The 27,507-nt window shown below is 36.0% G+C and overlaps 1 protein-coding gene across 11 annotated transcripts in view; it reads right to left on the bottom strand.

The window, feature by feature from the left end:
• ZMYND11 (zinc finger MYND-type containing 11) overlaps nt 1-27,507 on the bottom strand; it is a 170,244-nt gene that overhangs the window by 41,405 nt on the left and 101,332 nt on the right. For all 11 annotated transcript variants that reach the window (XM_064285061.1, XM_064285062.1, XM_023548755.2 and 8 more), the window contains one exon: nt 6,481-6,640. In XM_064285061.1, the coding sequence (XP_064141131.1) occupies nt 6,481-6,640 (160 nt within the window). The remainder of the gene's footprint in view (nt 1-6,480; nt 6,641-27,507) is intronic.

Genomic DNA, 27,507 nt, shown 5'->3' with positions numbered 1-27,507 from the left:
AGTTATATTCATGAAAGAGGTTTGAGAGACTCAAGCTCAGTTTGAGTTTAACAGGCCTCTCTTAATATTAGTTTTCTTAAGAACCAAGCAGGGAGCCACTTCTTGTCATGGTTGCTTATGGTGTTATTTTTAAACAATATGGTCATAAATTCCACTCCTACCTCCTATCTAAATGATGTCAGCCTAACTGAATTTCATGAAATATATAAATCAAAACTTTTTTTAGACTGGGTGTTCTGGGTTGGAAGAAGCAGATGATGATCGGAATAAAAGGTGTCTAGTTTACCCTTCTCTTTTTTTTTAAATGAAGATTTAAGCCCGTTTGCTATGAGTCGGAACCAGCTCAAGGGCATTCAACAACTACAACAACAATCCCTAACAAAAAGAGTCCTGGTGACACAATAGTTAAGCACTTGGCTGCTAATCAAAAGGCTAACAGTTTGAACCCACCCAGCAGCCCAATGGAAGAAAGACCTGGCAATCTGCTCCCATGAAGAAAAAACCCTATGGAGCAGTTCCACTTTGTCCCATGGAGTCACTATGAGTTGAAATTGACTCGCGGGCACCTAACAATAACAATCCCCAAAATCTCTCTAAAAAACTACAAAATGTATTTTCCTTAATTATACTTTTTAAACACTGTCAAAAATCTTAAAGCAAAGAGTACAAAGTTAATTTCACCTTTGGGTTTTTTCATTTTAAAAGATGCCTTTTAGGCCTAGTATGAATAGTATGAAATCCAGGTTAACAGGCAGTACAAACTAGATTATGTTAAAAGAAAGTACTTAAAGCAGAAGGACGTAATAGCCAAGACCTGAGTGTATGTTTACATTTCCTTGAACCACAAGCAACAAAACAAACTAGTAGAAGGATCTTAATAGAAAATGGAAGCTATGGTTTCTATCTTTGTACTGATATGAAATATGAAAGAAAAAAATGAGACCCTAAATTTATATTTGGCAGGTAAATAAAGGGAGTAGTTTTATAGATGTTATTTTTTTATATTTTTAAGTCATCCTAAATACTGATGACCGAATTATTTAACATCATATTAACAGTATCCTGTCAAATAATAGGGGTAGAGTCATAGTTTTGTGCAGGGACCATGAATAAAGTTGAAAGTCACCAAATAAATAATATTAACTGCCTCAATTTCAAAACACATTTGATATGTTTTACTTGCAAATGATCCATAACTCAAGGTTACCTCTTCTATTATAATAAATAATCCTGTAAGATCTTCCTGGGCTGAAATAAACTCTTCAAAATTCTTTTAAAATAGTTAGAAAATAATCACCATCGTAGTGAGCACCTTATGAATTGAGAGTTTAACTCACAAGCTGAGATAAATTGATACTTATTACAACGGAAACTATTAAATACGAAACTTAAGTCCAGCAAACGGCAAAACTGTGCCCAAGAAATAGACTTCTCAACTTGTAAGAATAAAGGCGGTGAAACATCGTGAAGAAATAAGGATTGAATCTAGCCATTCATTTATTTTTCCTTGAGGAAGCAGATGATGAACCCACTGAGGACATGTAACATTTCTCAAAAAAAAAAAAGCCTTGATACAATAAAATGTTGGTCAGACATCACAAAGTTTCACTCTGTGCCTTGGTCTATAATATAATCTCAAAAGCTATGAAAACCTTTTTCTGTTTACCTTTAAAAGAATTATTTGGATCCTATGAGTAAATGTTAATGCCTTACTAATCTGGAAGTTTAAGATGACTATAGAAAATTTACAAGAGTGTTTTCTAGGTTTACCAAACTTGTCATTTTAAAAATCCACTGGTACACATGGTTTTGTTTATTGGCTAATATTTAAGCAAACCATTTTAAATTGGGAGTGTCTTCATTTTTAATAATTACTTTTTTCATTCTACCATCTCAAATGGACATATTCTTTTAAATATATTTTAATCAGCACTAAGATGCTTATCTATTACCTAATTTGACCATGGTTTTTCCAAATGAATTATCTCATACATAGAGGTGAAAATGGTGGTAGAGACCAGCATCTCAAATGCCTAAAAATAATTCTAATCTAATAGAAGGAACCACAACATAATGGGGCCCACAGCCCTTCACTTACAATATACAGGCCCCCACTTGTACATAACTATATACTGACATATTATTATAGCTATTAGTTTTTATTACACAATCACTGGATTTAATAAAAAATATTTAAGGTATGTATTTTTTTCAATTTTAACAAATTTTTAAAAATAAGCACTGGAAAAAGTATAGCAGTGGTGGAATAAAAATGTGACACAAACACTTCGGCTTTTAAAATTCCAGCCACTGCTGCCGAGTGGCATAAAGAATGCCACACTCTTGTCTCCCTTCATTTCTTAACCTAATTGTGGAAGCAAAGACAAGTAGAGCCCAGTCTCTTTACCAAAACAAACTATTTCAGAGGCTATAACTTGTGGGACTTAGTAAGAGAAATAAGAATTCTCCTCCTACCTCTGAGACCATAGCTACTATTTTTAGAGGTTACAGAAGGAAAAGAAGAGCTTTACTGCTGGTTTTTAAAATGACAGAATTGCCTGAGTAAAGAATATTTATAACTTTGACTTAAAGGCTGAAAAACAAATAACCAAAAACACCCTAACACCCTATGCCTTTCCTTCTTGAGGCCTTGACTTTTTTCTCTCTTGATAGTGAATCAGAAAGCCAACCAGATGTGTAGTAACGTGAATCTTTCAATATAATAATTCAGTTTTAGAGGCATCAAAATGATCACACCATATACAAGGTGGTAAAACAATAAAGGACGGAGCCCCAGACACAAATGCTGACACGCAGGACTGTCACAGACCATAGAATGCATTTGTGCAAATTAGAAAATGTGCCCATGTCGAAAGACACCCTTGTTATATACTGATTCTGTTAGAATAAGACACTTTACTGCAGTTATGCTAGAAAACCATTGAGTAAATATACAAGTTTCCAACATCTATGATGTGAATGAAGGAGCCCTGGTGGCTCAGTGGTTAAGTGCTCAGCTGCTAACTAAAAGGTTGGTGGTTTGAACTCACCCAATGGCTCCACAGGGGAAAGACCTGGTGATCTGCTCCTATAGAGGTTACACCAAGAAAACCCTATGGGGCAGTTCTACTCTATTACATGGGGTCACTATGAGTCGGAATTGGCTTGGTGGCACACAACAGCAACAACATGTGAATGGTACTTCCTAAGTTGTGCGATTCACAATTGGCACAACCAGCTGCAGGGGCCATGGAGTGAATAAAGATACATGAAGCTGACTAGGTGTAAGATGTTGTGTTGTGACCAGGTATAACATATGTTTAATTACATATCCTTCTAGAATACTATCAGGGCATAAAAACTACACAGTCCCTCGGTGGCTAAGTGGTTCTGGCAGCCACAGGAATGAGATACACATACGATTTTATAGTTACACGGCAAACAAAGATCCCGTGTCTTAAAGGAAAACCTCTTTACAAACCTCCTTGTGTTTGAACATAAAGGTTGAAAAGTAAAAAGACCGTAATGAGAAGTTGCTTATATGGTTAGTAAGAAATTTGTGTACTTTGTTATACTATATATAAGAATTTCTCAGTTCAAGCATATTTATTCACTGGCCAAAAACTTGCTTTGAATACACAGTTATATGCTTTAGATAGATAATCTCACTTAATCCCTAAAACAGTCAAATGAATTAGGTATTAATGTCCCCATTTTACAGCTGAGGATTGAGGATCAGGGCTTAAGAAATTTCCTCAAGGTCACACAACTAAATAAATGCCTGAGATGGGATTGGAATACTTGTCTATAGGAACATACCAACACCTTACCTCTTTTTATTGTACTACATTGCCTCTGAATTTTTAATATTTACATATTTTATAAACTAGACACATTTGATATACCCAATTGTGCTCATATTACATGTGTATAGCTAGTGTAAAAATCTTTGTGAATAAGAACCAACCAGAATTAATAACCTGTATACTTGCTATTTAATCTACATATAAGATTTCACCTAAAAAAAAAAAGTTGATGCTATAAATATATGCACTAATGACATGTAAAAAAATACAATATAGAATCTAATATAGTGATGAATGCATAATAAACTTATAACCGTTTGTTGAATTAAACTGAACAAAGAAAACTCCAATTTGAGGAGAAGAAAGCCTATGGAAAAGTACAAATTTAACAAGTAAGGATAAATAAAATAACAGAGAAGCAAAAGGACAAAGGCACATACGTCAGTGAAATGAAAAGGCAATGGACAATATGTCACATTGATAAATCAGCTGTGCGTGGGTTTTATGAAAAAATGTACACATGATCCATGAACCAAAATCGTGTGGATTAGGTCGCACTTACTATTGGTTAGGAAACCCTGGTGGCGTAGTGGTTAAGTGCTACAGCTGCTAACCAAGAGGTCAGCAGTTCAAACCCACCAGGCACTCCTTGGAAGCTCTATGGTGCAGTTCTACTCTCTTCTATAGGGTCGCTATGAGCTAGAATTGACTCGACGGCAGTGGGTTTGGTTTTTTTTGTCTGGTACTTATTGGTTAATTCCTAGGCAAATTTCAGAAATTATCAATATAGTCTTCTATACTAAGTCTCTAAGTTTCCAAGTGGTTCAAGGTTAGAAATTTTATATTATCTGGATTATTTCTTTAGGATTATTTGGATACATAATAGAGTATCAAGTATTCAATGGCCCTTTCTTTAAATGTCTGATAACAGATAGACATCACTTGGCATTGTTTTACTACGTCTTGGGTCAAAAGTTTCTTCTTTGACAACAAAGCTTCGCTTTTCTTTAAGGAAAGTTATCAGAAAAATTGTTCTGATACATTTTCCCTTAACTTTTTCGAGAACATTTCTACTCCACAAACCAAATGATACTGTGAAAATAAACATTTTTCTTTCATGTTTTCTGTTTGTGGAATACATGAATTTTCTTTCCTGAAGCTGTGAAGGCACAGTTTAAACTGACAAAAACAGTGTTAAAACTCAACAACTTTCCTAATTTTATAACTTATGACAACAGCTGCTTCTGTGAACCAGCTCACTACCATAAATTGTGTCCATCAGTTTACTGCTCTCAGGCCTGATAAGGACATACAAGCAGTCCCCCGGTTATGAACGAAATCTCCTCCTAATGTGTCTTTAAGTTGAATTTGTAGGTAAGTGGGAACAAGCGCACACGGTTCTTCTTTAGCCTTACGTTACAGCAAGAAAATGTCAGAGGCTTTTCAGTGATTTAAAAGCTGCATGTGCCGCAAGTGAAGGTGACTGTGATGAAGAATTTGTTGTGACCAGGGGCTGGTTCAGTCCTTTCAGAGTGAGGCAGATTTATGTGACGTAAAGGGCAAGAACAAGTTTTCTGTAAGTCAGAAGTCCGTAACCAGGGACTTACTGTACTACAGTGTTTGCTGGCTCAATGCCTGTAGAGCCAGAAAAGGAAATACAATTCAAGTTTTTAGAAAATTTTTCCACAAAGAAACAATTTTTCAGTTTTTTTTTAATCACTTTTACTGGGTTTATACCTTTTAGAGTTTAGAGAACTCATGATAAAACACTCCCAAAATACCTAGTTTACTAAATCCACTCCTTTAAAAAACTGAAAATAAATAAATAACATCTCTTATATTTGAAACCTATCACCTTAAATGATGTTCCTCTGCAAAAAATTAATACATTCCTATTAAGCTTTTAGAAATATCGAAAGCAACTAAAGTAGAAAGAAACATTACACATGAAACCCATCTTTATGTAAGAAAATGTACTTCTATTTGTGCCACTGGGTACAAAATTACATACTGAAAGAAATTAGATGATTAAAATAACTTAAAAGAGGAGTGAAAATAAGAAGTAGGTAAAAATATAAAAAGAATTAACTTTTTGTGTTCCCTACTTGATTTTTGATCTAATCTGAAAAAACATTGCTGTAATCAGTAGTCAATTAAGACATTGGCTAGGGAAGTCTAACAATTGAAACCTGTATACTTTGCAACAAAATTCCAATTCAAACTTGTCTCTAGGTTCTGATATAACTCCAACCTAAAACGAAATTTTTCCGAAAGAAGACAGTTTATTCCCTTCAGTCTGTCTGGAAGATACCAAGATTATCTTGTGTAGAAACATTTTTTTACTAAAATCTATTGAAGAAAATACTTAGTAACACCATTATTTGTAATAGGTTGTAAAGGGTTTTTATTTGTTTTATCTTACTTTTTTAGATTCTTTTTTTTTTTTTTTGGATTCAAGGTAACACAAAGAAAGAAGGCTCTTTTTAAAAGCAAGTTAACTCCTAAAGAATCAGTGAGGAAAGTATCCATTCTACTAGTGTAAATACTTCATGTTCATAAAAAAAAAAGTGAAATATTATTAAACTCCTGAAAACAAATTTCTATGGGTTGTATCTAAATAATACTCAAAAACTGAAAGTTAGCCATCTCCAAATATCAAATTAAATATACTTACAATCTCATCTCCTGGCAACCAATATCCTTCTTGTTCAATACCAGCTTTTGAACCTTTGCAGCCCACCGTTAGAGTTTCAACAATAAGACCATCTTTCACAGCTAAGCTCAGCTGACGGGTGGTCTCTTTTGGATGCATACCGTGGACTCGAGACATATACCTGAGCACAGAGGAAAAGCAAACGTAAAAAAAATCCTCAGTAGTAAAAACCAAATATGAGCAAAAATAAGAAAATGGTGGTGATTCATTTCCCCTTCATTATTACTTGTACTTATGGGGGTACTGCTAATAAAAAAAAGGGGGGGGGCGAGGGTAGGGGGAAGAGGCCGGAATACTTTATCATGGGGTTTCATCCCTAAATTTTGTTCTGTTTGTTTAGAGCAATAGTTGGTGCAAAATAGTCCCAACCCAGCGAATATAAATCACTTAACAGATTTTAGTAAAAAATCCCATTTAGTTCTAGCCTCTGCAATAATTACCACTAACTTCTATTCTGCAGGTTGTAAATTTAGGATTTTATTATTTCCAACCATTGGTGTTTAGGATATAAAATAATTTTACTCATCATTTAGGAAATGAACATCAAAGGAAAGAAACAGGAATTAGGTGAGTATTTGTCAACATACAAGAAAAGTAAGAATGCACATCATGATCAACAAGGCAAAACTGTGATTTCCAGTGAATTACACTTCGGACTCAATCACTGAAACTTAAAAGGTGTTCACTGACTTACAGTTAAATGGCATTTTTTTTAACATACAAAAAATGTAATATTTTAAACACACTCTGAAACACAGAGAATAATATTGCAGACTTCTTTGTACTCACCAATTATATTTAATTCATGTTAACATTCTGGCATATTTGCTTCATATCTTTTTCTTTTTTAAAGAAATAAAATGTTATGAGTATAAGTGAATTGGTGGCATTTTCACATTATCATCCAATCAACACTGATACACACACACCCCCCCCAATAAACTACTAAATACCAGAGTCCTTTGGATATACAGGCAAAACAATATTGTGACAAATCAGGCTGGCCTCAGACTCCTGCAGAGAAACATTCCATGCTAGAAAAGGGTAGTAAAGTGTATCAAGTCCTTGAGGAAATAAAGTAGGACCTAAAAATTTTATATCCAATTAATCTGATATTCAAAGCATCAAAGCAAATAACAATTTTGAAAATGTAAGAACTCAGCACTGAAGAGCCTTCTAAACTCAGAGGATGAACTTCAACAAAGAAAACTAGTAAACCTTGGCAAAGAAGTCCTGGTGGCACAGTGGTTAAATGCTTGGCTGCTAACTGAAAAGCTGGTGGTTCGAACCCATCAGCCACTTAATGGGAGAAAAGATCTGGAGATCTGCTCCCACATTAAGATTACAACATACGAAATCCTGTGGAGCAATTCTACTCTGCCCTGTACGGTTGCTGTGAGTTGGAATAGACTGTGGCACCCAACAACAAGAACGACAAACCGTGGCGAAGGGCTAACAATGAGCATTCAGTGCAGTTAAATGATGAAGGACTGAGATTAAAAGAAATACGGGGATTATGGTTATAGAACAGAACATAAATGTTAATCCTGAAAATGTAAGCATGATATAATTAACAAATGGGCTATGTGAGGAGGAGGTTTATTAATTCTGTCATGTTTTCTGACTGATAGTCAAAAGATTAAAAGGTGATTAATCATGTAGAGGAATAAATATATTTTGAAATATAAAGGTCAACAGTAAAAAAATAATCAGCTAAACTTTGGAAAGTAAGGATGGTATATGCAGAAAAATGAAAATATACTAGTTTAATTTTTTCACTGTTCATAATAGGGAGCCAATAGAAATTACATTAGAAATAAAGCATACTCCAAGTTTCTAAAGATAACCCCTAGAAAAAAAAAACACAAACCTTCTAAATTATGTGAAGAAACATACACAAAACATTATGAAGTGAAACATAAAAACAAAGGAAACAATAAAAACAAAGTATATCAAATGTGACGAGATAGCCAAAACCAAACAGGCTGGTCTATATTAAGTGCTAATTGACTAAGCTCAACTATTACAAGAAAAAGACAGATAGGATCACATGCACGAAAAAATATGCTTCATACAGGAGACAAATAAAGTGACTTAGAAGTCTTGGAAAAAGAATGAACAAAGGCATACCATAAAAATATAATACAAACAAATCAGGGATCAAGATTGTAATTTATAAGATTTTGAATCCCTGACCCAAAAAAAAAAAAAGGTTTTAAAGACAAACCAGGGCATAGATACTTAGAATGCAAAAACTGTAAGAAATAAAGGAGATATTGACAGAGATACAGAATTGTTAGGTGTAGTTCAGTTGATTGCGACTCGTACCAACCCTATGTACCATCCTCATGATCATTGTTATGCTTGAGCCCATTGTTGCAGGCACTGTGTCAATCCATCTCATTGACGGTCTTCGTCTTTTTTACTGACCCTCCACTTTACCAAGCACAAAGAGTTAGGAGATTTTAATTCAGTTCTCTCAGTCCACAAAAGATCTACGGCACATGGATATAGAAGACCCAATAAATAAGATACATCTAGTTGATTTAGTCTGATCCCCACCCCTCCAAAAAAAATAAACCTTAGTGAAGGTCCAAGGAATATTCATGAACAATGGTGATAAAATCAGCCACAAGGATGAACTTCATAGATTTCAAAAGTGTACAGACCTTTGCTAATCACAGTGAAATTAAATAAGATGTAACAACAAAGTTAGAAAACTCTCAAATAATCATTGGGTCAAAAAGATTATCTAAAAATTGCAAGATACTAAAAACAATAATAAAACAGCTAAAGTACTAGTTAAAAAAAGTCATTGAACTATTTTTGTTCATAATATCACATGAAAGCAAATTTTGCTGAAGATAATTCAAAAGTTTAAGTTGGATTCAGAAGAGAACTTGGAACGAGGAGTATCACTGCTGATGTCAGATTAATCTTGGCTGAAAGCAATGAATACCAGAAATATGTTTACCTGTGTTTTGCTGACTGCACAAAGGCATTCCACTGTATAGACATAAGAAATTATGAATAGCATTACAAAGAATGGGAATTCTGGAACACTTAATTGTGCTCATGAAAAACCTGTACATAGACCAAGAGGCAGTTGTTTGGATAGAACGAGGGGATACAGCATGGTTTAAAATCAGAAAAGGTGTGCATCAGGCATGTATCCTTTCACCATAGTTATTCAGTCTGTATGCTAAGCAAATAATCCAAGAAACTAGACTATATGAAGAAGAATACAGCATCAGGATCGAAGGAAGAGTAGTTCACAACCTGTGAGATGCAGATGACACAATCTTGCTTGCCAAAAGTGAAGAGAACTTGAAGCCCTTACTGATAAAGGTCAAAGATTGTAGTCTTCAGTATGGATTACACCTCAGTGTAAAAAAGCAAAAATCTTCACAACAGGACCGATAAGCAACAATATATGGATAAACAATCCAATACATCTATCCAATACGTGGATAAACAATCAACGCCCATGGAAGCAGTAGTCAAGAAATCAAACAACATACTGCATTGGGAAACCTGCAAAAGACTGCTTTAAAATCTAATGAAGCACCAATCTTCAACCTTATGTAGAGTGGCAAGAGGCCCCGAATAGCTAAAGCAATGTTGAAAGAGAAGAATAAAGTAGGAAGGCTCACGCCTCCTGAGTTTAAAACATATTTTCAGCTACAGGAATGAAAACAGCCTGCTAGTAGTATAACAATAGACACACAGCCAAATGGGATAGAATTGAGAGTCCAGAAATAAACCCACACATCTGTGTTCAACTGATTTATGACAAGGTTCCTATGTCCATTCAATGGGGAAAGAAGAGTCTCTTCAACAAATGCTGCTGGAAAATTGGATTTCCACATGCAGAAAAATGAAACAGGATCCATGCCTCACACCACACATGAAAACAAATTCAAAATGGATTAAGGACCTAAATGTAAAAACTAAAACCATAAAATTCTTTAAAAAAAATTTTTTTTATTGTGCCTTAAGTGAAAGTTGACAGTTAAAGTTAGTTTCTCACACAAAAATTTATACACACATTGTTATGTGACCATAGTTGCTCTCCCTATAAGGTGACAGCACACTCCTCCTTTCCACCCCAGATTTCCTGTGTCCGTTCAACCAGCTCCTGTCCCATTTTGCCTTCTCATCTCACCTTTGGACAGGAGCTGCCTAAAACCATAAAATTCTTAAGAGAAAACACAGGGGCTTAGCTTTTAAAAATGGACCATCGAATATAGTAACAAAAGTACAAACAGCAAAAGACAAAATAAGTAAATGGGGCTGCATAAAAATTAAAAACTTTTGTTCATCAAAAGACTTTACCAAAAATGTGAAAAGACAAGCCACTGATTAGAAGAATATGTTCAGAAGATGTATATCCAATAAGATTCTAATAACCAAAATACATATAAAACTTCGACAACTTAACAACAAAAAGACAAATAACCCAATTATAAAATGGGCAAAGGGCTGGAATAGGCATTTCACTGAAGAGGACATTCAGAAGGCCACCAAACATATGAAAAGATGCTCAAAGTCATGAGCTATCAGGAAGATATAAATCAAAACCACAATGAAATACCATAGGAGCCCTGGTGGCGCAATGGTTAAGAAGCGTGGCTGCTAACCAAAAGATCAGCAGTTCAAGTCCACCAGCCACTCCTTGGAAACTCTATGGGGCAGTTCTACTCTGTCCTATAGGGTCGTTATGAGTCATAGTTGACTCAACGGCAACAGGTTTTGGTTTAGGAAGGCTGAGATTAAAAAAAAAAAAAAAAGAAATTCATAAAACAATAAATGTTGGAAGGATGTGGGGATATTGGAACCCTTATCCACTGCTGCTGGGAATACAAAATGGTACAACCGTTGTGGAAAACAGTGTGGCATTTCCTCAAAACACTAAAAATAGAATTATATGACCCAGCATTCCACTCCTAGGTATATACCCAAAAGACTTGAAAGCAGAGACTCAAACAGATGCTTGTACCCTAGTGTTCACTGCAGCACTATTCACAACAGCCAAAAGGTGGAAACAAGTTAAATGCCCATCAACAGATGAATAGATATACAAAATTTGGTACATACATAACAATGGAGTACTACTCAGACAGTAAGAGTAATGAAGTCTTGATACATGCTACACTATGGATGGAGCTTGAAGACATTATACTGAGTAAAATAAGTCGATCACAAAAGGACGAATATTGTATGACCTCACTTATATATAAAAACACAAGAACAGACAAATATATAGAGTCCAAAGTTTATTAGTGGTTACCAAGGGTGGGAGGAAAGGTGGAAGGGGTAGTTATTGCTCATGGAGTAATGAGCTTCTGTTTATGGTGATGGAAATATACATTAAGAGTAAAATTGCACCAAAAAACAAAACCAAACCTATTACTGTCGAGTCAATTCTGACTCATGGTGACCCTACAGAACAGAGTGCAGCTGCCCCACAGGGTTTCTAAGGAGTGGCTGGTGGATTCAAACTGCCGACCTATTGGTTAGCAGCCAAGCTCTTAACCACTGTGCCATCAGGGCTCCGATTATTTTTACTGCTGTCAGTAAGTTGTACACCTGTAAAAAACTGAATTGGCAAAAGTTGTGTGATAGACATATTTACAACCAAATAAAAGAGTAGCTGCTGAGGCTATTTATGTATTCCAAATACCTCATAGGATCTGGCTCTTTGGTTTGGAAGTTTAACAACAAACAAACAACCCATTGCTGTCAAGTAGATTCTGACTCAGAGCGACCCTATAGGACAGAGTAGAACTGCCCCATATGGTTTCCAAGGAGCACCTGGTAGATTCGAACTGCTGACCTTTTGATTAGCAGCCGTAGATCTTACCCATTATGCCACGAGGGTTTCCAAACAAACTCACTGATAGTCAACTCTATAGGACAGGGTAGCACTGCCCCATACGGTTTCAAGGAGCAGCTGGTGGATTCGAACTGCCATCCTTTTGGTTAGCAGTCATAGCTCTTAACCACTAAGCCACCAGGGGTTGCAGGTAAAATCCATTGCTGTCAAGTCGATTGAAACTCATAGTGACCCTATAGGAAACCCTGGTGGCATAGTGGTTAAGAACTATGGCTGTTAATTCAGCAGTTTGAATCCACCAGGCTCTCCTTCCTTGGAAGTTCAGGGTCATGTTTTCATAGGACATCCCAGTCAACTGACCTAATAATGTGTTTAGTGCTTCTGTTTTACTTCCTTGTTCGTTGCATAGTTTCTAGGATCTTAAAAGCTTGCAAACAGACATCCAAGGCACAACACTTGGTCTCTATTTGCCTGGAGCAACAGAGGAAGAAGGAGAGTCAGGAATAGGAGGAGGAAATGGAATGTGTGGCTAATTGCCTCCACGAACAACTGTCTCCTTTGCCATGAGACCAGAAGAACTGGATGGTGCTCGGCTACCATTACTGAACATTTTGATAAAAGAGTCTTTGGAAGAATCCTAATCAAAGGTGGAAGATGCAGAACAGAAGGACTCTAGACTTTCTGGAGGCATGGTGGCTAGAGGAGCCCCTTAGACTGTTGCCCTGAGATAATCTTTGAACCTTAAACCAAAAATATCCCTTGAAGTCTTCTTAAAACCAAACAATAGTTTAACTTAATTAGTAATAAAAATGTCTGCCTTGAGCATTATGCTCTTTTAAGAACTATCTATATGGGATTAAACTGAAAATAGCAACTCAAAAGATTAGATAGGAACCTTAGTGAGCAGTGAGTTTACATAATGGAGGAGAAAAAAAGGAGGGTAAGAATGGTTGCACAATTTGAAGAACATAATCAGTGTCACTGAATTGTACACAAAGAAACTACAGAATTGGTGTATGTTTTGCTGCATACATTTTCAACAACAAAATAAAATAAAAATCTTAAAAAGCAAAGATTTTGCTTTGATGACTAAGGTGCACCTGTCCCAAGCCATATATTTTCAGTCGCTTCATATCATGTGAAAGCTGGACAGTGAAAAAGAAAGGCCAAATAAGAGTTAACACATTTGAATTATAGTGTTGATGAAGAATATTGAATACACCTTGGACTGCCAAAAGAATGAACAAATCTATCTTGGAGGAAGTACAGACATAGTACTCCTTAGAAATGAGGATAGTGAGACTTTGTCTCATGAACTCTGGACATATTATCAGGAGGGACCAGTCCCTGGAGAAGGACATCACACTTGGTACAGTAGAGGGTCAGTGAAAAAGAGGAGAAGGAAGACCCTCAAGGAGATGGACTGACATAGTAGCTGCAACAGTGAGCTCAAACATAGCAGTACTGTGAGGATGGTGCTAGACCAGGCTACATTTCATTCTGTTATACATAGGTCACTATGAGTTGGAGTTGACTCAATGGCTCCTAAGAACATTTTTGTTCAAGGGCTCCTTCTTAGGGTTAACTTAAAGTTATCATTAGCTATTCTAATCAAGAATGAAGGCGCAAACACAGAAAAAAAATAGAATACGTAAAAAGGCCAATTTCCGAAGAAATAGAAAAAATTGACAAAGAGTTTCTACAGAAAAACACCAGTTAGGGACATATTCACAAGGTACCTCTATCAAATCTTTAATGATTATATAACTTGCAATGGCATTTAAACTCTTCCAGTACCTAATAAAGAACACAAGGAATCTAGCATAATGATAACAAAATTCTACAAAAATACAGGAAAAAAAAAAAATTAGTGTCCCATGGGAATACTGATAAAATTCCCCAATAAAATATCTGAAAATGTAGAATCTAATATTAAATATTAATACAAATTAATGAATATTTACACACTAATACACTTAAGTATTAAAAGAATATATTTTTATACCAAGTGTTTTATTCCTAGAATTGAAGGACTTAACATTAGGAAATTGATATAATTCACCCCATTAATCAAAAGTGAAAAATCATGAAGATTTCTACAGATGTTGAAAAGGTATTTAATAAGATTCAACAACCAGCCCCTAACAAAATAAAAAAAAAGTAAATACTTCTTTAACCTCATCAGAAATATTCAAATATGTCTACTACTACCACTTTTCTTCAACATTCTTCAGAAAGTAAAAACCACCACAGTTGAAACAGAGAAAGAAGTGAGGTGTGAAAGTTGGTATGGAGTTAAAATGATCATTATTTGAAGATCATGTATCTAGAAAGCCCAAAAGAATCAAGTGATATGCCATTTTAAATAATGAAATAATTCAATAAATTCTTTGGGTACAAATTAATATGCTAAAATTAACAGTGTTCATATACACAAACCACAAAACCAGTTAGGAGATGTAAAAGAAATGACCTCAATTATTTATAACAGCAATAAGAAAGATAAAATACCTAATAATAAATAAAAGAAATGAAACTGTCTGTGTAAGGGCCATTCTGAAATGTTATTGACACAAAGGAAGTCTTGAATAAACGGAAAGATATGTGTAATATTTGGAAGGAAGACAACGTAAATTCAAACTGCCTCTAAAAGAGCTTAAATACCAATACAAAGTAGACAAAGCTAATTCTAAAGTTCTGCAGGGAATTAAACAAGAATTACCCAAGAAAATTCTCTGAGTAATATCAAGCATATTATAGTGCCAAAGTAATTAAAATACTGTGGTCCCAGTACATGAATAAACAGACAAAACATAAATTCCAGAAACAGACACAAATGTATAAGGGGATTTTGATGATGATAAAGGTGGTTTTCAAATTAGTGGGGGACAGACTGATTAGTCAAAAGTGGTTTTGGGATAACTGGTTCACTACTGGGGGGAAAAAGATGACTCCAACCTTAGTCTGCACCCATAAATAAATTCTATATAGATCAAATTTAAATATCAGAAACAAAACCACAAAATTATTAAAAACATTGGAAGAGCAATCATGGTGTGAGAAAAACCTTTCTAAGTATGAAACAAAAGCCAGAAAAAAAAAAAAGTTAATAAATTTACACAAAATCAGCACTTTCTCTATAGAAAAAAAACAGCATACAATTAAAATACAAGTGATAAACTTGGAAACACATCACAAAAGACCTAACTTCCTTAATATAAAAAGAACTCCTAATATTTAATAAGGAATCCTGGTGGCGCAATGGTTAAGCATTTGGCTGCTAACGGAAAGGTTGGAAGTTCGAACCCACCTAGCGGCTCTGCAGGAGAAAGACCTGGCAATCTGCTCCTATAAAGATTTCAGCTGAGAAAACCCTATGGGGCATTTATCTCTACTGACACATGGGGTCATCATGAATTGCAAATGGACTCGACAGCACCTAACAACGTTTAATAAAAAAAAAAAAAAATGAGATAACATTTTCATCTGTCAGATTCATGAAGACAAAAAGTCTGACAAAACCACATTTGTTGGACTGGGTTGGAAGGAAATACATTGCTGGTGTACTATAAGTTAGTACTATTCCTGTGGAGATCAATTTGTAAATACTTATCAAAAACAGAAATGTACCCCCGGACACCCTTCAACCCAGTAATGAAGTCACTCCTGAGGTTCCCCCCCCCCCATCCAAAGACAGGACAGGCCCATAAAACAGGACGAGACTAAAGGGGCACACCAGCTCTGGGGCAAGGACTAGAAGGCAGGAGGGGACAGGAAAGCTGGTAGTAGGGAACCTAGGGTCGAGAAGGGAGAGTGCTGACACGTCATGGGGTTGGCTACCAACGTCATAAAATATGTGTACTGTTTAATGACAAACTAGTTCTGTAAACTTTCATCTAAAGTACAATAAAAATAAAAAAAAGAAAAAATATTAAAAAAAAAATACACACTCTTTGACCTAACAATACTTCACCAAGAAATTTATCTCACAGATATACTTAAACTCGTTGCCGTCGAGTCGATTCCAACTCATAGTGACCCAATAGGACAGAGTAGAGCTGCCTTTTAGATTACCAGGGAGTGGCTGGTGGGGTTGAACTGCAGACCTTTTGGTAGCAGCTGAGCTCTTAACAACTGCACCACCAGGGCTCCTAGATATACTTAGGCATGTATGAAATAATATATGTACACGCAAGAAAACTCACATTAGCGTTGTTGGCAACAAGACAAGGTTATAAATAATCTAAATGTACATTTTAGGGGACTGATTAATTTATAATACAATCATACGAAGGATTACTATATAGTCATTACAAGAAGGAATATCCCTGGGTGGCACAAATGATTTGCACCCCACTACTACCTTAAAGGTGAGCTAACTTAAAGGTGGGCAGTTCAAACCCACCCAGTGGCATCTCAGAGGACAGGCCTGGTGATCTGCTTCCATAAAGATTACTGGCCAGAAAACCCCATCAAGCAGTTCTACTCTGTAACACATGAGGTTGCCTTGAGTTGGAACTGACTCAACAGCATCGGGTTTCATTGGGTTTTTGTAGGTGTTAAACTGGCATAAGGAGTCCTTGAGTGGTGCAAAAAGTTATGTGGTTGACTACTAACCGAAAGGTTGTGGTTCAGACTTACCCAGAGGTGCCTCGGAAGACAGGTCTGGCAATCTGATTCTTAAAAGCCATAGTCTTGAAAACCCTACTGCAGGATTACTCTGTACACATAGGGTTGCCATTGAGTCTCAACAGCAACTAACAACAGCATGGACTCAACAGCAACTAACAACAACAAAATGACAAAAACCCTAAGGTATATTATGCAAAAAAAAAAAAAAAAAAGGTCTAAGATACTACAATTTCTCTAAAATGTTACATAATTATACTAGCATAGGGAAACCCTGGTAGCACAGTGGTTAAGAGCTATGTCTGCTAACCAAAAAGTTGGCAGTTCGAATCCTCCAGGCGCTCCTTGGAAACTGTATGGGGCAGTTCTACTGTGTCCTATAGGGTCACTATGAGTCGGAATCGACTCAACTGCAACGGGTTTGGTTTGGTTGGATATTTGTATATGCACAGAATAACTCTAGAGGTATATTCAAGAAACTGTTAAGTTACCTCCAAGGAGAACTGAGTGGCTGGGGAGGGCAGGAGTAGGAGGAAGACATGTTTTCACAGTACGCTCTTTTGAATTCTATGCATCTATTAAATACCAAAATTTTACTTTAAAAAAGCAGCTATGATTTACAATACCACCAGCAATGTTTGAAAGTTCCTTTCCCCCCATGTAAGTTTGTCAACCATGGGAAAGAAAGTTCCCCCTTCTTGCTTTTCAAAATTACCTTGGCTCTTGTTGGTCCTTTACTCATCCATAATAATTTTAGAATCAGATTGCCAAGATCCATGAAAAACACTGTTGGGATTTTGACTAAATTGAGGAGAGTAATCATCATTGCAATATTAAGTCTTCGCACTAGTGAGTTTGGTACACTGCCCATTTATCCATAGGTTCTTCTATATCTTTAATAAAGCTTTATCCACAAAATTCTTGCATATGGAGAAAAACCATAAAGCTTTATTGAGATAAACAGATATTTTCCTAAATAATTTATTTTTACTCTTTTGAAAAAAAGGACTTAATTTTTTATAATATTTTCTGGTTGATTGTTGTCAATACGTATTGAGCAATCTTGTTCTCTCTCTTATTAGTTACAAGTTTGTCTGTAAAGTCTATAGGACATGTTTTTTTCTTATTTCACTGACTAAGGACTTCTAGTAAAATGCCCATCAGAGATGGTAATAGTGGGTAATCTTGTCTTGTTTCAGATTTTACAGGGCATTTTTTTTAAAAAAATAGTTTAACATTAAACAATACTTGCTGAAGGTTTTGGGGAGACAAATTTTATTAATATAAATTGATAAATATAAATACAAGTATGATGTTTGCTATAGGATATATGGAGCCCTGGTGGTGCAGTGTTTAAGGGCTTGACTGCTAACCAAAAGGTTGGCAGTTCAAATCCACCGCTTCTTGGAAACCCTATGGGGCATGTCTACTCTCCTTTGGGGTCGCTAGGAGTTGGAATCAATTCAACGGCAATGGGGCAATAGGATATATTGGTAGATAACTTTTATTAAGGAAATTCCTTTCCAGTCCTAGTTTGCTAATTTTTAAAAAATAAGAACAGGCATTACGTTTTATAATCTCTTGATACATTTTTATCCACTGAATTTCACCGCACAAATAGCTTTAGAGCATGGATTAAGGCAGTGAAGAATGCGGTTGAGCTTTTCTCTCTCTTCAGTAATAAGCATGTTGGGATCAACCTCCTGAGTTTAAAGACAATTTAAGTCAGTTAAAACAATATATTCTGGTCGTTTGGCTCTCTATCTTTGGCCTGGGAAAGACCACAAAACAGTACACAATAAAGCACAGGGTGGAATCAGCGAGCCTTTTATCTGGATCAGGAGAGGCTATGGCTGGCTGAGGGATTAGTCCTAAGGAGTGGGGCAGAACAGTGCTTTCTTCTACTACCATCACACCCTGAGACTGTAACTGCTGTGAGCTCATGATTTTTGTTTGCTGAATGAAAAGTCTGAGTTTAGGCAAATTAGGATAAAGAGTAAGTGATCTCATATACTGTATAAGGCTAACATGTGTATTTATTACTTTTAATAGTTGTTATATTTGAATTTTTTCAAATAAGTGCTACTTATTTCCCTTTAAGGCCTAAGAATCACTGAATCTATTTGGTGATCTATTTACAGTGGGGTAGAAAAGATTGGGTTAGAAAGTTTAGACGGCACTGCTCTAGCCCCAACAAATGGGAGCAGATGACAGATTAAGTTAGATCAGTGCCTTGCATAAAACTGGTACTCAAAAAATACTTACTGAATATATAAATGAATATAAGAGAATTTCAATGTGATTTTTCAACTATTTATTTTGAATTATTTATAGACTTGTAGAACCAAACCAAAACCAAACCCAGTGTCGTCGAGTTGATTCCGACTCATAGTGACCCTATAGGACAGAGCAGAACTGCCCCATGGAGTTTCCAAGGAGCGCCTGGCGGATTTGAACTGCCAACCCTTTGGTTAGCATCCACAGCACTTAACCACTACGCCACCAGGGTTTCCAGACTTGCAGAAGCGTTGGAAAAATAGTACAGAGGGTTCCCATATACCCTTCCTCTAGCTTCCCCCAACATTACTATCTTACACAACCACAGTAGTTATCAAAACTGAGAAATTAACATTAGTACAATGTTACTACAACGGTATTATTAACTAAACTATCGACTTTACTCAGGTTTCACCAGTTTTTCACCAGTCTGCTCCAGTGTCCAATCCAGGACTTTCCAATATGTGATTTTATTGACATAAAAAAAAAAATTAAATAGGTGATGCCATTAAAAATGACCTAATAAGGAAGAAAAACGAGTAAAGACTAAACCTGCCTAATATTAATTATTATAACATACTCTATTGGGACAGAGGAAATAATGAAGTTAGTAGGAAACGTGATTACAGCTGACGTAAAGTTCCAACGATTAAACCCGTGTGGTATGATGCAAAATAAAAAGCAAACATTAATGCAAAAGATCAGAATATCTACAAACAGGTCCAAACACACGAAAATCTCAATGTGAGAGGTAAGCATTACAAAAGAAGGAAAAAGACAACAATATTTAGCAAGTGATGGTGGGATAACTAATGACAATCCAAATAAAAAATCATTCAGATTTATATCTTCTTTACATTTTGAATGAGTTAAAAGTTTAAATATAGTAAAAAAGTAAGAATAAATTAGAACACTATCAACTCTGAATTATAACAATGGAAGAAACAAAAGACAGATTTGAACACACTAAGATTGAAAAACAGGAAAACATGATTTAGGAAAAACGTGTCAAATATGAGGAAAGTTTCATACATACCCACTAACCCAGCTGATATGCTACAAATACTCTTCTTATGTGGTCTGTGCAAGAAATGTAAACTTAGCAGAGCGACGTAAGCCCTTTGGTATAATACTTACTGTGACACAAATCACCAAGTATCAAGAAAAACAAGCTCCTAAAGTAAAGCCTAAACTTGATGAATTCCTTACTTTTATTCTATTTAAAAAAAAAAAGTTCTTAAAAAGCGAGTTCAAAGAGGTAGATTCTCATCTATTTTTCTTAAAAAGTAAAGAGGGAAGAATTGAACCAGAACACTGGATGTTAAATGAATAGAGTGATTTTGAAACAGTTAAAGGTGACATCATCTTATCGAGCATTACAGGCTATTTTTTTTGACAAGGCTTAAGATTGTCTTCAGTTAATTATAAAATTCTGAGAAAGTGAGTGATTGGGTGATTTATATTTGATACCTCAAATATAATAAAAGTCCTAATTCATTATTCATTTCCTAAAGTCTAATATTTATCAAATATTGACACAGGTTTATTTCATGTAAAAAACTTATGTTAATGACTCAGGTTAAGGTCATTCCTTGTCTCTGATTTTTCTATGTTCTGCTTAATCCATCAAAAGACACAACAGCAATTCCAGTTTGACTACATTTACAGTGATATCTAGTCTCCTATTTCAATTTTGCTTAACAGCATAAATCATGAGCTACTGTATAAATTTCTAATATTTAAATATTATATTCAGTTTCTCTGAACTTTTTTTTATACTTTAGATGAAGGTTTACACAATAAACTAGTTTCTCATTAAACGGTACACATACTGTTTTATGACACTGGTTAACAACCCTACAACATGTCAATACTCTCCCTTTTCAACCCTTGGTTCCCTATTACCAGCTTTCCTGTTCCCTCCTGCCTTCCAGTCCCTGCTCCAGGGCTGGTGAGCCCCTTTAGTCTTATTTTGTTCCATGGGCCTGTTCAGTCTTTGGCTTAAGGGTGAACCTCAGGAGTGACCTCATTACTGAGTTGAAAGGGTGTCCAGGGGCTATACTCTAAGGGTTTCTCCGGTCTCTGGCAGGCCAGCAAGTCTGGTCTTTCTTTTTTACTGAAAATTTTGTTCTACATTTTTCTCCTGCTCTGTCCAGGACCATGTATTGTGATCCCTGTCAGAGCAGTCAGTGGTGGTAGCCGGACACCATCTCGTTGTACTGGACTCAGTCTGGTGGACGCCATGGTAGGTGTGGTCCATTAGTCCTTTGGACTAATCTTTCCCTCGTGTCTTTAGTTTTCTTCATTCTTCCTTGCTCCCGAAGGGGTGAGACCAGTGGAGTGTCCTAGATGGGCGCTCACAAGCTTTTAAGACCACCAGACGCTACTCACCAAAGCAGAATGTAGAACATTTTCTTTATAAGCTGTGTTATGCCAATTGAGCTTAATGTTCCCCAAGACCATGGTCTCACAGCCCTCACCCCAGCAGTTTGGTCCCTCAGAGAGTTTGGATGTGTCTGTGGAGCTTCTGGAAACCCTGGTGGTGCAGTGGTTAAGTGCTACAGCTGCTAACCAAAGGGTCGGCAGTTCGAATCCGCCAGGCTCTCCTTGGAAACTCTATGGGGCAGTTCTCCTCTGTCCTATAGGGTCGCTATGAGTTGGAATCGACTCGACGGCACTGGTTTTGGTTTTTTGGTATGGAGATTCCATGGCCTTGCCATGGACAAGTTGTGCTGGCTTCTCCAGTATTGTATACTGTCTAACCCTTCACTGAAGTTACCACTTATCGATTGTTTATTGTTTTTCCATCCCCACTCCTCCCCTCCCCTCCCTCATAACCATCAAAGATTGTTTCTTTTTGTGTGTAAACCTTTTCATGAGTTTTTCCAGTAGTGGTCTCACACACTATTTGTCCTTTGTGATTGACTTATTTCACTCAGCATAATGTCCTCCAGATTCATCCATGTTATGAGATGCTTCACAGATTCATCGCTCTTCATTATTGTTGCATAAAACTTCATTGTGTGTATGTGCCACAGCTTGTTTACCCATTCATCCGTTCACCTTTCAGCCAAAGACTGATGGGCATCTAGGTTGTCTCCATGTTTTTGCTATTGTGAACAATGCTGCAATGAATATGGTGTGCACAAATCTATTCGTGTGACGACTCTAATTTTTCTAGGATATATTCCTAGGACTGGGATTGCTGGATCATAAGGTATTTCTATTTCTAAATTTCTGAGGACGTGCCATATCGTTTTCCAAAATGGTTGTATCATTTTGCATTCCCACTAGGAGTGCATAAGAGTTCTGATCTCCCCACAGCCTCTCCGCCATTTGTTATTTGCTGTTTTTTTGATTCATGCCAATGCTGGGATGAGATGGTATCTCACTGTGCTTTTGATTTGCATTTCTCTGATGGCTAGAAATCGTGAGCATTTCCTCAGGTGTCTGTTGACAGCCTGAATGTCTTCTTTGGTGAAGTGTCTGTTCATTTCCTTTGCCCATTTTTGAACTGAATTATTTCTCTTTTTGTTGTAGAGGTGTTGGATTATCTTGTAGATTTTAGAGATTAGACCTTTGTCTGAGTCTTAATAGACAAAAATTTTTTCCCAGTCTGTAGGTTCTCTTTTCAGTCTTTTGGTAAAGACTTTTAATGAGCATACATGTTTAATATTTAGAGGATCCCAGTTATCTACCTTATCCTCTGGAGCTTGTGTATTGTTAGTTGTGGTTTTTATCCTGTTAATGCCGTGTATTAGGGCCTCTAGTGTTGATCCTATTTTTTCTTCTACGAACTTTATAGTTTTTGGCTTTATATTTAGATCTTTGATCCACTTTGAGTTAATTTCTGTATATGGTGTGAGGTATGGGCCTGTTTCATTTTTTTTTGCAGGTAGACATCCCGTTTTGCCAACACCATTTGTTAAAAAGACTGTCTTTTCCTCATTTGATGGGCTTTGGGCCCTTGTCAAAGATCAGGTGACCACAGGTGGATGAATTTACATCTGGGTTCTCAATTCTGTTCCATTGGTCAATGCATCTGTTGTTGTACCAGTACCACGCTGTTTTGACTACCGTAGCTGTATAGTAGGCTCTGAGGTCAGGTAGTGGGAGTGCTCCTACTTTATTCCTCTTCAATATTGCTTTACCTATCCGGGGCTTCTTCCCTTTCCATATAAAGTTAATGATAAGTTTTTCCATCTCTTTACAGAATGTTGTTGGTATCTGGATTGGTATTTCACTGTAAATTGCTTTGGGTAGAATTGTCATTTTCACAATGTTGAGTCTACGTATCCATGAGCATGATATGTTTTGCTATTTATTTAGATCTCTTTTGGTTTCTTGCAGTGGTGTTTTGTAGTTTTCTTTGTATAAGTCTTTTACATCCCTGGTTAGATTTATTTCCAAGCATTTTATTTTTTTAGGGGCTATTATAAATGGTATTGTTTTCCTGATTTCCCTTTCATTGTTCTCTTTATTGGTGTATAGGGATCCAACTGATTGTTGTATGTTTATCTTGTATCCTGTTACTCCAATGAATCTTTCTATTAGTTCCAGTAGTTTTCTCGTGGAGTCTTTTGAATTTTCTTAGTATCATACCATCTGCAAATAGAGACAGCTAAACTTCTTTCTTACCAATTTGGATGCACTTTATTTTTGTTTCTTGCCTTATTGTTGTGGCTAGGGCTTCCAACACAATGTGAAATACGAGTGGTGATAAAGGGCATCCTTCTTTTGTTCCTGTTCTCAAGCGGAATGTTTTCAGCCTCTCTCCATTAAGAATGAAGTGGGCCATTGGTTTTGCACAGATGCCCTTTATTATGTTGAGGAATTTCCCTTCTGTACCTATTTTATTCAAAGTTTTTATCAGGAATGGGTGTTGGGCTTTGTTGAATGCCTCTTCTGTGTCAATTGAGATGATCATGTGATTCTTTCCTTTTATTTATTTGGTGGATTACGTTGTTTTTCTAATGTTGAACCATCCTTGTATACCTGGTATGAATCCTACTTGGTCTGTGGTGTATTACATTTTTGAAATGATACTGAATTCTAATGGCTAGAATTTTTTGATAATTTCTGCATTTATGTTCATGAGAGATATTGGTCTGTGATTTTTTTTTTTTTGTGGTGTCTTTGCCTGGTTTTGGTATCAGGGTTATGCTGGCTTCATAGAGTGAATTTGGAAGTATCCCTTCCTTTTCAATGTTCTGAAATAGTTTGAGTAGTACTGGTGTAAGCTCCTCTCTGAATGTGGGGGAGAATTCTCCAGTGTAGCCATCTGGGCCAGGGCACTTTTTTGTTTGTTGGGAATTTTTTTTTTTTTTTATTACCTTTTCAATCTCTTCTCTTGCTATGGGTCTGTTCAAATTTTCAACATCATTTTGTGTTAGTTTGGATAGGTAGTGTGTCTCTAGAAATTTGTCCATTTCCTCTAGGTTTCCACATTTGGTGGAGTATAGTTTTTCATAGTGCTCTTTTATGATCCTTATCTCAGTTGGGTCTGTTGTAATGTCCCCCATTTCATTTCTTACTTGAGCTATTTATATCCTCTCCAGTTTCTCTTTTGTCAGTTTGGCCAGTGGTTTGTCGATTTTGTTGATCGTTTCAAAGAATCAACTTTTGGTTTTGTTTTTTCTATTGTTTTTCTCTTCTCTATTTCATTTATTTCTGCTCTGATCTTTATTACTGCCTTTCTTCTAGTGGCTGTGGGTTTCTTTTGCTGTTCTGTATTTGTTCAAGTTGTGTAGCTAATATTTTGATTTTGTCCCTTCTTTTTTAATATGTGCATATCTAATGTTATAAGTTGACCTCTGAGGGCTGCCTTTGCTGTGTCCCAAAGATTTTCGTGCGATGTGTTTTAATTTTCGTTTGATTCTAGGAATTTTTTGATTCCATCTCTGATTTCGTATATTGCCCAGTGGTTTTTAAGCACGGTGTTATTCAGTTTTCATATAAGTGATAGTTTTCTTAACTCTTCCTGTTGTTAATTTCTACTTTGATGGCATTGTGGCCAGAGAAGATACTTTGTATTATCTCAGTGTTTTGGGTATTGTTGAGGGTTGCTCTGTGGCCTAAGACGTGGTCTATTCTGGAAAATGTTCCACGTGCCTTGGAAAAGAATTGTGTTCTTTGCAGCTGTTGGGTGGAGTGTTCTATGTATGCCTGTGAGGTCCGGTTGGCTAACTGTCCTCTTTAGCGCTTTTGTATCTTTGTAGAGTTTCTTTATAGATGTTCTGTTCTTTACCAAGAGTGGTATGTTGAACCTTCCTACTATTATTATGTATTTGTCAATTTCTCTTTTCACTGCTGTTAAAGTTTATGTATTTTGGAGCCCTATCATTGGGTACATAGATGTTTACTATGGTTAAGTCTTCAGGAAAGATCATCCCTTTAATCGTTATATAGTACCTTTCTTTGTCTTTTATGGTGGATATTGTTTTAAAGTCTATTTTATCTGAGATTAGTATTACCACTCCTGCTCTTTTTTGGTAGTTATTTACTTGATATATTTTTTCCATCCTTTGACTTTTAATAAATTTACATCTTTGTTTCTAAGGTGTGTCTCTTGTAGACAGCATATTGATGGATCCTGTTTTTTTAATGCATTCTATCACTCTGTATCTTTATGGGTGCATTTAAGCCAATTACATTCAGTGTAATTATATACAGGTGTGAGTTTTTTGCTGTCATTTTTTAAGGTTTTTTTTTTTTTTTTTTGTGTGTGTGTGTGTGTGGTGCCAACATTTTCTTTGTTCCTCTTATTCTCCTGTGCTGGGTTTCTTTTGTTTGTGGATTTCTTTTTCATTTGTTTTTGTAGATTTTGTTTTTATTGAGACTTTGATTTTCTTCTTTATTTTGATGAGTAGGTTTGTTAACTTTATTTGTAGTTACCTTGAAATTTACCCTCATCTTCCTAGGTTTGAACCAGTCTATCATTACTTGGTATTGCCTTGTCTTCCTCTCCAATTGAAAGTTTTATACCTACGTCATTTATTCCCTCTTTTATTTTTCTGACATTCTTGTCATTTATAGATTAACCTCTCTGGTTCCCTGTTGCAGTTCTTTTGGTTTTGGATTGTTCTTGAGAGTTCATTTGCTAGGGTGGTATCTAGCTTGTACAATCTTGCATCCTGATTTAGGCTATGGTCAGATGTTGTTTGTTCTCAGACTGAAGTCCTTCCTTTAATAATTCTTTTAAGTTTGGTTTGGGTTTTACATATTCCCTTAATTACTTTTTATCTGGATATGTCCTAATTTCACAATCGTATTTGAAAGAAAGTTTTGCAGGATATACTATTCTTGGTTGGTAGTTTTTTTCTTTCAAGGGTTTATATATGTCATCTATTTACCTTCTTGCTGCATGGTTTCTGCCAAATAATCAGAGCCTAGTCTTATTGTTTCTCCTCTATATGTGACTTTTAGTTTCTCTCGAGATGCTCTCAGGATTTTTTCTTTGTCTTTGGTTTTAGAGAGTGTGATTACAATATGCCTTGGTCTTTTTCTTTTGGGGTCTATCCTATATAGGGTTTGTTGAGCTTCCTGCATGGTCAGCTTTCATCTCTCAAGATACTAGGGAGGTTTTCTGTTAGCAATTCTTAAATGAGCCTCTCTTTGTTTTCCGTTTTCTCCCCCTGTTTGGGAACTGCAATCACTCGCGTATTTTTCTTTTGATTGTGTCCTACATAATTTTCAGGGCTTCTTTATTTTTCTTTGTTCTCTTTTTCTGATTTTTCCTCAAACAGAGTTGTATCCAAGTATTTGTCTTTAGTTTCACTGATCATCTCATCATTTGAAGCCTGCTGCTCAGCACTTCTATGACACTGTCCTTTTCCGAAATCTTGTCATTTATCTTTTGGATTTCTAACTGCTGTTTTTGTACAATTTCTAGTTGTGAATTTATTTTGGTATTTTGTTCCTTTATTATTTTCCTGAATTCTTCCATTTTTCTCTGCCTTTTCCATAAGTTTGTCTATTTTTTCCTCCCTTTTTTCTGCTTTTTGCTTCAACTATCGGATTGCCCTGAATATTAGAGATTTGAATTTCATGTCAGGTAGTTCTAGTGTTTCTTCTTCTACTGGAAAGTCAACTGCTGTTTTATTTTTGATGCCTACTGGAACCATCCTGTCTTTTTTTTCTTATGTTTTGATATTGTCTGCTGTCTTCGGGACATTCAGTAGTAATTTTCTTCATTTCTTGATTGTAGATTTGTTTCGTCCCACTTTTTTGTTTTACTTGGTTATGTC

This window comes from Loxodonta africana, chromosome 4 (assembly GCF_030014295.1).
Source record: "Loxodonta africana isolate mLoxAfr1 chromosome 4, mLoxAfr1.hap2, whole genome shotgun sequence".
NCBI classification, from domain to species: Eukaryota; Metazoa; Chordata; class Mammalia; order Proboscidea; family Elephantidae; genus Loxodonta; species Loxodonta africana.
This window is presented reverse-complemented; position numbering and strand designations above follow the sequence as displayed.